Source organism: Cyphomyrmex costatus, unplaced genomic scaffold (genome assembly GCF_001594065.2).
Source record: "Cyphomyrmex costatus isolate MS0001 unplaced genomic scaffold, Ccosl1.0 scaffold330, whole genome shotgun sequence".
NCBI classification, from domain to species: domain Eukaryota; kingdom Metazoa; phylum Arthropoda; class Insecta; order Hymenoptera; family Formicidae; genus Cyphomyrmex; species Cyphomyrmex costatus.
This window is the reverse complement of record NW_017277451.1, coordinates 1,271,036-1,282,871: the sequence shown is the minus strand read 5'-3', so window position 1 is coordinate 1,282,871 and position 11,836 is coordinate 1,271,036. Positions and strand designations below refer to the sequence as shown.

General features: G+C 30.8%; 1 protein-coding gene across 1 annotated transcript; it reads right to left on the bottom strand.

Moving 5' to 3' along the window:
* Positions 1-1,953: 1,953 nt before the first annotated feature.
* On the bottom strand, positions 1,954-6,779 carry Naam (Nicotinamide amidase). Its single transcript, XM_018542413.1, has 6 exons — positions 6,522-6,779; positions 6,173-6,413; positions 4,264-4,599; positions 3,459-3,692; positions 2,899-3,143; positions 1,954-2,644 (listed from the first exon to the last, which is right to left on the bottom strand). The coding sequence occupies exons 1-6, from the start codon at positions 6,653-6,655 to the stop codon at positions 2,089-2,091; spliced, it is 1,746 nt and encodes a 581-aa protein (XP_018397915.1). The 5' UTR covers positions 6,656-6,779; the 3' UTR covers positions 1,954-2,088.
* Positions 6,780-11,836: the final 5,057 nt, after the last annotated feature.

Below are 11,836 nucleotides of genomic sequence, written 5' to 3'. Positions count from 1 at the left end.
AACGCGGTTCACGCGGTTGTCCTTTTCGGCTCGAAGAGCTCGGACACGTTCTTGTGCGCTTCGCGAGATAGCGCTCATAAGGTAGCGCTACTAACTTGCGGGATATTTCAAATTGGAATGCATTCGGGCAAAATGCTATTAATGCTATTTATATAATTTTCATATCTTTATCATTTTTTTAAACATAAAATGAGGATAGAATGACGCATATGGCGCTAATAATATCTTTCTGAACCTAACCTTGAAGTCCTGGTAACATATAGATACATTTGTATAACATATATACAAATTTGTAATTTGTTTATTTATTGCTTATTCAAGACTTATTTATATATTTAAACAATATTGTAAAAAATATTTAAATAATTAGAGTATCAATTAAGGCTAAAGAACTAAGCCAGTTATTGTTAATGCTTACAATTATATTTACAAAAGTGAAAATAAAAATAAACATTTATTAATATAAAAAATAAACGGACATTTCGACCTTTTTATATCAGGTTATCTTCAGTGTCACAAATTAATTTAAAATTACATACGAAATTGGTTAACAGAAATTGTGTTATAATATCCACATTCTGAACCGTACATCAAATTCTTCCGAACCTAATGTATGTATACGTATTTATAAAATAAGGTTGATGCAACTTCGATGGTGTGATTCTCTAATTGTTGCGATTAAAGAAATGTGTTGTGTAATCGGCAGATTTCTGTCTTGATTGACCATTTAGTCAATAATATAATATAATTGTAAGCATTAACTGGCTTGGTTCATTGTTACTCTAATTATTTGAATTTATTTGTTAGTCTTCATTAAAATTCAATGTTGAAAAAAAAAATTTATTTCACTCTCCCTTGATTCTCTCTGAGAGCGTTACAATATAACATATTTTTGAAACAGTTCAAAATTCGTGATACATAATATTTTTTATTTCACATAACTGTGTTTCTTTTTAGCTTTCTTCAGATTTCGCTTCTTGTCTTTTAATTTATATATATATATATTTTATACATAAAAAATTTTTCACTGAAGTATATATATTTCTTAGAAAATATATATTTGTGAAAGAATATAAATGTATATGTAAAATATAAATAACTTCAAAATTTTACGTATATTTCTGACAATAAAATAAAATCGCAGGCGAATATAAAACATTATCTCACTAAATTCGTACGATTTATTTAATATTTTATAACATCTTTATATATATATGTATGTTACAAAAATGACAAATGTAATTAATTTGTAAACCTCGAAAATATAATACTATAAATCTTGTATCATAATAGCAAATATTTAACCGACTATTTTCTTAGAAATTATAACACAATATTTTTATATTAATATTTTATTTTTTTATTTTACAAAATCTATTGTAAATCAAGAACATATAACATGCAACATTGTTGAATTCTAGTATAAATATAATAAAACTCAACACGCTTAATTTCGTATATTCCTTCATGCAACAATTTTGCATATATCAATATATGCAGTACATACTAAGGCTTAATTTTATTTTTTTATTATTATGTAACACATTAATATTTATATATAAGTACATATTATGGAAATTTTGTTCCAAATGGACTTCATTTTCATTAATAATATGTACATATATGCATATAGATAAATCATCTTTGACTCAACCTATACATATTTTTAATAACTATATAATTAAATATCTCTTCTCTCTCGCGCGTTAAGTTTTAAAATCGACTAAATTTTATATACCTATGCTATTTTATATCTAAGTTTAAATGCTTATATCACTTATTTCAGATCTTAGATCAGATTTTCTAATTTTTATAAATTTTATTTCTTCTAAAGAATTCTTTCCAAAAAAATAATACTTATATTAACAAATTCAACGCTTACAATCTAATATCTAATTTAATCATCTTAACACTTAGCAAAAAACAGTATCTCCATTCTATAATTTATCTCTCTATTATTTTTTCATTTTTTTCTTTTTCATTTCCAACTTTTCTATGCACACGAGGTCTGCTTCAAAATGAGATTACAATCTTTCATATTAATCTACCATTTAAATATTTCTAGATATACTATATTATTTGCTATAATTATTCACCAAAGCTCAACTTTTGCTTAATTTCCAATGCCAGCTTGTATCCGAGCTCTGGTCGTCGGTCTCTTCCTTCCACCATGGCCTTCACCTGGCTGGAGTTTACTATCACGCCATTGCTGCCTATTACGGTGGCCTTGGTTTTCTCGATGTCGACGAGGTCCACACCGCGGCTGCAGTCATCGATCAGTATAGTGCGATAACCACTGGTGAGCGCATCTACTGCAGTAGCGCCCACGCAAACGTCATAAGCCAATCCGCAGATGTAAATATCGGTGGCGCCTTTTTCCTGTAGCTGCGACGACAGTGTGGTCTCGGTGAGCTTCTTGTTGTCCCAGAACACCGAATATGAATCGACTTCTGGATTCGTACCCTTGTAGATCTTGATTGCTTTGTCGACGATCTTCAGGTCCTTGTGAAGCTCAGCACCCCAGGAATCCTGCACGCAATGACGCGGCCATAGACGTTGCTTCAGCAACGGTGGTCCTTGAAACGTTACTGTGTCATACACCCGCGCCGCTTCCTTCGAGATATTGCTGCTGATATCTACCTCTCTGATAACGACATTATTTACTAATGAATATCAATATGCAAAGACTTTCTTTTCGCTACTTTTTCTTTCTTTATAATTGCCTGCTTCGTATTTTTTATATTAATGAATAAGTTTTAATAGTTAAATAAAAATACAACAATTAAACATAGAACTTAATGTTTTAAGACTTAAGTTTATACAGATATATCTCAAGATAAGATATGATAATTACCGTTTTACCGTTTTACATTTTGCAATATATTGAGATATAATTACCTCAAGTGCAAATTATCAATGAAGGATACATGGTCCACCGGATGCCAGTCCAAGGAATAAAATACTGCATCGAACGGCACAGTTTCCAGCAATCGATTAATTGGGTCAATGACTTCAGAACCATCATGTTGTGCAGCGCACTGCTTTATGTTCAAAGAACCTGTTATAAAATCATTTTGTACGTCCACAATGAGGAAAGCGCTTTTGGGACGCGTGCATACTTTGATCCATCGATTCCAGCAGACCTACAAGTTAGACCAATAGAAATAATTTTATACAAATGTGTACATGCATGTATAAGTATTAAGTAAGTCAATGTAAAGTTTTGAATACAGCACTTCAGATATATTTATAACACTAACTAAATCATGTGAAAATATTCCATTACCTTTTCAGATAAAAGCAGGAACAAAATTGTTAGAAAAATATAACTAATAATATATCTTTTATTATTTAGAGAAAAAATTTAAATTTGAATTACTTTTTCTATATTTTATATCTCAAGCTCTCTCTTAAAATGAGTTATCTAATTAATAACATATTAAGCATTCCTTATATACCTCGAACTCTTCCCTGTCGATCAAGCCGTCACCTTTGAGGTCAAAAATTGAATACACTTCGCGCAGTTGATCCTCCTCAAGGCCGTAAATCTTACCGCGGTCATTTCGAAATAATGCGCGGCATATGAGATCAAATTCGGAAATCGACAGGAATCCGTCGCCGTCTTTATCGAAGGCATTGAAACACGCGTCCATGTCTCTCGACGCTACTTGTCGACTACCTGTTTCCAAGTTCTACTTGTTTAATCAATACTCAGATTAGCGTTTGTCCGATCACTTTACACCTGGACCGCTTCGACAAATATAGATCTATCGATGAAAATACTGCAGTATTTTATATATAATACTTATCGTTGTTATCTGCAATATGTTATAATCTAGCCACTCGATTTTGTTGAAGAGAAGTAAGTGTTTCACAAGTATCCACTTTTGTTGTCAAATCAATTTATTATCAAATGGCTCGGTGTATATTACAATATTATATACGAAGTTGCTTTATTTATGTCTTTTACATTTTAAGATATAGCAAATAAAAAAGGATTAATTTTATTCTTTATTGTAGGTTTAGATCTGTATCTCATAATTATCCATTTTACAATATTATTTCATTTGGGCCGTGATATTACACAGACTGCGCAAGTCTCTGATGCGTCAACAACGACACGTCGACTATTGCTTCGGGATGCAACAATTCGTGTATATCGTATTTCGAGGATTCTTCGTAAGCATACGTCACGGAGGTATCGGATAGTAGCATATTGCAATGCGCCAGGATTAAGATGCAATTACGTAACCGTGTGCAGACGTTGCGATTTTCTATCGGAATTTTCGACAGATCTTCCGTAAAACCTCCCTCGGATTTATCGACGTTTTGAATGTTTGCACTGATCCATACATAGCCGTTGTAGCCGAGTATCAAAGTAGCTCCGCTTTCTAGAGTGTGATAGTGTGTCTTCTTGCGTTGTATTAACATCGGCGGTACCTTTAACATTATCCCCTGGGACAGCTTGCCATACTTCAACACTCGCGTATGTAGAGAAAGCGAGCCGTCGGCAAAGATTGATTGCACTTCTGCGCAAATCAAGTCTCCTTCCTGCAAATATCTGCGCATTGTCTGTTCATCTTCAGCAGATCTTCTTCTCTGCAAGTTTAAAAAGTGTTCAAATATGATATATATTTTAAAGCTTTCATGGGTATTATCTTCAAAAACACCAAAAGATTTCAAGGGTTATCAATTCACAAACCCTCCAGTATCTTTCCAGCAAACACCAAGTTATATGTGCATGTTAGTTGTAATTTCTCACTCAACAATATAACTGTAATATAATATGTGTGTTATGTTACAGTTATATTATTGAGTGGGAAATTATAACTAACTTGTATGTTACATGTAACTTGGTGTTTGCTGGATTTAAAGTAATAAAAAATATATATATATATGATATATATTGAAAGACCAGTTGCATTTTTGTATTATTTTAATCAGTATTTACTAAATAAAAAGTTTTATATAAAACTTAATTACAGGAATATTTAATAATACTGAAATATATATTTTTTTTATTAAGAAATATTTGACTACATTAAAGAATAACAATAATAAATAGTAAGATAATAAAAAATAGTATTTTTTTTAAGTAAAAAACCATCAATTATATCTAATAAAACAATTTAATAATAAGTCAAAATCGAGCATATATAAAAATAATAAGTTATTATATATATATATATATATATAAATTAAAAAAAGTAATAATTACATTTTAAAAAATTCTAAATAGATTCTAAAATCAACTTAAATATTATTAAAAAAAACTTAATCTCAGGATTATTTTTGTGCATTTGGGAGAAAAAGATTTAAATTTCAATGTATTATCTCACCCGCATATATAAAAATAATTATAATAATGAGGCTCTTTCTATATAAAACAAATTAAAAAATTCACAGGGCATAGAACCAATTAAGTGAATTAGAAAAAGAAAATTAATCGCATATCAAAATAATGATTACATGTATACAAAAAGTTCTATTCAAACATTTCGACTCCAATCGGATCATTCTCAATGTTACAATAAAAATTCAAATTAAGATCGCAAATTATGAAAATCTATAATGTACAATTAATGTGTCATAAAGTCGTACGACAATAAATAAAAATATTAAAAATTGTTGAGCGATAAAAGCAGTCATTACAGTAAACATTGTAATTATAAGCTTCAATATTCTGTATTGTATCATGTTTAAAATCGTTGTTGAAAGAATTATTTGGCAATAAAACAAAATTAATTTTAGAGAGAATTAATGTAACAGTGGTGATCCACATCTTGGTAAAACGTGACAGTTATTAAATTCTGATAGGAGCAAGATTGCAGATGATGTGTTAAAAACAAGTAACCTCGACGATGTTTGACAACGTAATGTATAACTTTGTGATACAACACATTAAGAGTACCGAAGCTTATAGATCTTCATAATTTGTAATTTTAATTTGAATTTATTGCAACATTGAGAATGACACGGATCGGAATCAAAATATTTGAATAGAACTTTATGTATATTTGTAATCATTATTTTGGTATGTGATTAAAATTTCTTTCTTTATTTTACTTAATTGACCCTATGCCCTATAAACTTTTTAATTTGTTTTAAATTTCAATGTTTTGTACAATTGTTTAAAAAACAGAAATGTTTCATTTGTACATATATATCTTACCAATTCACCACCAGGCAAATTAACACTGGACAACAATAGGACAGCGTCAAGTTTAGCATTTATATCGACTTTCCAACGCTTCTGTTGTACTTCTGTTATTCTTCCCACAACAAGATCTCCGATCTCTCCATTATAACGTGCCTTCAAGGGTCTAATTGAAATAAGTTTGTTCACCTTTTCCAAAATCCCAGCGACTGATGCACGCAACGTTTTCTCATCATCAACGTAAGTTCCATGGCCTCTTATTAAATAATCAGTTCCAATTAATTAAACAATTGATTCTAATTAATTACATAATCAATTTCATAATCGATGTGTTGTATAAAATCAAAGTAGCCAACTTATCTACCTTAGAAAATCTGGCTGACTGGATATCTCCTCGCCGGGAGTGTAAAGTCGTGGCTGGATGCCATCATTCGTAATTAGGTTATAGTCTACCCTGTTTACTGCCAGACGTACATTAATGGGCGGATATTCAGTCATTATATAATGCCGTATCGTTCTCCTCACGGAGTAACAAAGAGATCAAGGCACCAAGGAGATCAAGCTCAAGCGGTCGGCCATGAAAACATCGAAACAGATCGAAATGTAGGTTAGCAAAATGTAGGTTAAGAAAGAGAGAGCGAAATGTATGTCACGTGACAGTCAATACTTCCAACTTTTGCCGCAATGGCGCTAAAATCACATCTTCTCGATTTTCCATGGGGTTTTACGAAACCGTGTTTCGAGCCCATATTTATCTCTAATATTTATCCTCGAGCTTGATCTCCTTCTTATTACTCCGTGGTCCTCCTATTCATTAACTGGAGACGAGAGCCATTAATTAAAGAAGTCATTATACAATAATATTGACAAAATTCAATTTCCCGATTGCTCTCACCAGGTTTCTCCGAGTATCATCTTATCCTTGTTATTCATTAAACAAGGATAGGACGATACACAGAGGTACTTGAGTGATATTTCCGAACGCAATCCAAATACTCCAGGTATTATTTTATCCTTATTGTTTACTGAACGTTAGACAAGGATAACATGATATCTGCGGAGCACCTGGAAGCACCCAGGTGGAATAAACTCGACTTTAGGAAAGCCGAAAGAGTGCCATATCACTAAATTAATATACAATTCTCTCATTAGCATAGACTTATAAGATAGACGGAGCGTTCATACGAGAGAAGCTGAAGACTTGATAGAAAGAGAGAGAAATAGTCGCAGAGTAGTTCTCTTCTTTTCTAGTAGTGAATTGATTGGTCGTCGCGGCAGGTCGGGGAGTAGCCGAGAGTAACGAAGATAGATATCCGAGACCGAGTATTAAGGGTGCTTTCCGAAATTTGCTGACAATGCTGACAGTACCACTACTGAAATCACTACATTTTAGCCGGTCCGAAATTCGCAATAGAACTGACAGCAGTTAAAATCGGAACGCATTTGCAGTAATAGTGCGTGATATGTATAGAACTTAACCTAATTTATTATAATAAATTTCATAGGATTCCAGTATTTCTAATGTAATTCCGTTTTCGGGTTTGTTTCTGCAATTTATGAGTAAGTTTTAACTAAAAAAAGAAAATTCCGTTATTGTGTAACGGCAATTGTAATACCGATTTTGATTGGCATTCAGAATGTCATATCTAATGTCATATGTGTGGAATATAGTTCCGAGTGTTCCGACAGTTCTTCAGATGATGACGATGAGTATATTTTAAATATCTTAAATCAAATTTCGAAACGAGGATTATTGATACCAAGAGCACGTAAGAAAAATTATATTGCACAAAAACTGTCTTAAAATTATAAGTCACGTTTCTGCTAAGGGCCTTAAGCCGTAATCACACTAGCGATTGAGCGATTGTGATTGACGATTGAGGATTACTTTTCAACCAATCAGAGCAAAGCAGTCACCGATTGCTTTGTTCCGATTGGTTGAGAAGTAATCCTCAATCGTCAATCACAATCGCGCAATCGCTAGTGTGATTACGGCTTTATGTATACCTATATGCCAGTAGCCTTTAGCGGGGAGCACAGACTTTTGCTTAACGCATAAACCATATACATAAAGAATTTGATTGGTCCATTGACTCATGCATAAGAAAATGGACCAATGAAATTCCTTATGCACATGCTTTATGCGTTATGCAAAAGTCTGTGCTCTCCGCTTTTGACTTAGATTAATGGCTCCCGCCTCCAAATAATAAAATAGGAGATCGATACGACAGAGGTAAACGGGGAGCACAGACTTTTGCATAACGCATAAAGCATGTGCATAAGGAATTTCATTGGTCCATTTTCTTATGCATGAGTCAATGGACCAATCAAATTCTTTATGTATATGGTTTATGCGTTATGCAAAAGTCTGTGCTCCCCGCTGTAGCACTATACCACAGTATATACAGTAGCGCAACTCTCCTGATTTTGTGAAGCCTAAAATGAAGTGCGCATGCGCGGCCGAGGCGCGTAACCAATCAGGGCACTGTATTCTATCTCACTTCTTCTTTCTATTGTCGGTGTCTGTCAGTCCCATTGAAATGTCCATATAAGGCATTTAAAGGACCATTTGACGAAAAGTGGCGGGAACGCGACGAATTTTATGTGAGAAACAGTGAGAATAGTGTTACGTGTGATAAAGTGATAAGTGATACGTGTTTAATTTTAATAATTATTCAGTGTATTCAGACGTGTTTAAGAAAGTGTAAAAAAACAGAGAATGTAGACCGAGTTAGCTTTACGGAGAATAGGTTATCTGTACAAAAATAGTACAGATTTCAGATTCTCTTGAAGCACTTTGATCTTAGCTTTCTGTTACAGATATTTGGAGAGATTTTAAAAGGCGAAAAAAATGTGTGCTCAAAAATCAAGCGGATGGTGTGTCGTAAAGGACTGTAATAAAAATATTGTGGAAAAACGACACTTTTTTCGGTTTCCAAAGGAACATGACAGGTACAACCTTTTATTTCATTTATTTTCTAAAACATACGAATTTATTGTATATTATGCTATATATTAACATATATTTGGAATATTCAATATTTTTTAATTTCTGTATACAACATATATGTATACATATAATAATAAAAATTTATATATATGTATATATAATTTTATAAGAATTATCTACACAGGCTGTTTTTCTTTAAACTGATATAGAAACAAAATATAACAGAGCTTTGTACAGCTAATGTACAATTTTTTAATCAAAATGATTTATGGACTGATTCTTATAATTTAAATAAAATTCCTGTCGCGATATTATCTGTAAGTACACGAGTATTATTTTAGTTTCGTTTTTAATATCTTTTCCTAATTACTATAATATAATTTATTGTTTTTTGATAGAGCGATGATAGTAGAATTATTAAAAACTTGACTTAAGAATAAAAAAAAATTTTATCTTAACAATAATAAACTGGAAATTTATAATTCATGTAACAGTTTGTGTATTATTTATTTTGTTACATTTATACCTATCTATTTAATAGCTGCGTTTGGTAACGTAAATCTGAGGCGTCGGAGTGCTCTTATATTATAGCATATGTCACATGTACTGTAGAAAAAGAGCACTCTGACGCCTCAGACTTGCATTGCCGAACGCAGGTAATATAAATATGTCTAGGGTAAAGCATGGAGCTATTTCGTTCATTTTTTATAATATTGTCGATGCAAGGAATAGACAGCTGACTAAAATTGTGTACATCAATGCCTACTAATGTCTAAGTAATACCCAAGTAATGCTCCAGTAATATTCAAAATTTGTACACCGTAATGTCTCCTCAGCAGTTTATTCCTCATATTTATGTTTCTCAGCAGCGTATACTGAACATTTAAAGATCATACTTGTACTCTCAAAAATCAATCATGATTTCATAAGGTAATTATAAACATGTTACTGTAAGATATTATTTTACATTATCTTAAAATTGAAAATGATAAAATAGTTTTGTTCTACTCTATATATTTTTAGTATTTTAATATTTTTTTGTATATATTGATACTTTATTAAATATAAAATTAATAAAACATTTTAAATAAAGATTATTGTATTAATAATTTTTTTGAACAGTTATAATTTTTATATAACAAGGCTCAATAAATTTAAAAATTAATTAATATAAAATAGGGCTACGAGCCAAATATTAGTTAAAATACAAAGGTCTTAGTAATAAACAGTCATTAGTTAAAAATAAATATAAAATTTAATAAAATTCAAAAACAGACGTTTCGACCTTAATTAGGTCATTATCAATGTTAAGTCGCAATATCGTTAACGATGTACAAACAAAGAAATTATAAAAATTCACGAATACATAAGTAAAAATATTAATAAAAAACGAAAAATAAGAATATACATTCTGTGATGTGGGTATTATTATTAATTTTATCTATTACTGACTGTTTTTATATTATATGACTCTTATATTATATTCTTTTGTTATATTCTTTTATTAATTTTATCTATTACTGACATTGTTTTTATATTATATGACTCTTATATTATATTCTTTTTGTTATATTCTTTTATTAATTTTATCTATTACTGACGTTGTTTTTATTATGCTACTATTTGATTTAGAAATGTGGAGTTTCACAATTTACAATATTTGATGTCTTGCGTTGTCGATGGACTCTTGGACATTTTACTCCGATACGATATGTTCTTCAATAGCGAGTGAGATTAATAATACCCACATCACAGAATTATCAATGCCTACTAATGTCTAAGTAATACCCAAGTAATGCTCAAGTAATATTCAAAATTTGTACACCGTAATGTCTCCTCAGCAGTTTATTCCTCATATTTATGTTTCTCAGCAGCGTATACTGAACATTTAAAGATCATACTTGTACTCTCAAAAATCAATCATGATTGTATAAGGTAGTTATAAACATGTTACTGCAAGATATTATTTTATATTATCTTAAAAATGATGAAATAGTTTTGTTCTACTCTATATATTTTTAGTATTTTAATATTTTATTGTATTGATACTTTATTAAATATAAAATATTTAATAAAACATTTTAAATAAAGATTATTATATTAATAATTTTTTAGAACAGTTATAATTTTGTTTTATAGTGTTTTTGAATATTGTTCAGCACACATTGATGCATAGATTATAATAGATTAACTAAATTCATCCATTCTTAAAATTTTTATTTGTATTTTCTTCACGTTTAGAAATCAAATTGCTAAATCGGTTTCTGTTGTGGCGATTGCTTTGCCACAAATTTAAAGATCTCCTAAATCGCTGTTGTTTAGAGATATCTACACATATAGATACACGAACACATACTTGATATACACAACAAGAAACAGTTAGACGCAAGTGTAAATCTCTATTTACTCTCTAGAGAGCCTTTTAAAGCAACGAATTTCTTGCGACCGTTTTTGCATTAGTTTGGCAATACGAGTCGCAGGTAGGGAAAAAAATAGGATAGATGAATATAAACTCGAGATGCACAATTAGGTTTCTGTAACTGATGTATGGTTTTATTAGATTTGTATGTTATTTTTACAAGAAAAGCATGTATAGCAAGAGAATTGTAATTTAATCTATTATTTTAAAATTAACGATGACAACCGAGATAAATACACGCGAAATAATATTTACCAAAAATAGAAATTGCGAGAAAGACGCAACAGACGAGAAGCGAGCGAGAGATGTG

Excerpts from the sequence above, each read along its gene's own strand:
- Naam (XM_018542413.1), bottom strand. The coding sequence starts at position 6,655 with ATGACTGAATATCCGCCCATTAATGTACGTCTGGCAGTAAACAGGGTA. Across the intron at positions 3,693-4,263 it reads TTCCGATAGAAAATCGCAAC|AACTTGGAAACAGGTAGTCG; the intron begins GTCTGCACACGG and ends TTAAACAAGTAG. Across the intron at positions 2,645-2,898 it reads ATTGATAATTTGCACTTGAG|AGAGGTAGATATCAGCAGCA; the intron begins GTAATTATATCT and ends TGTCGTTATCAG.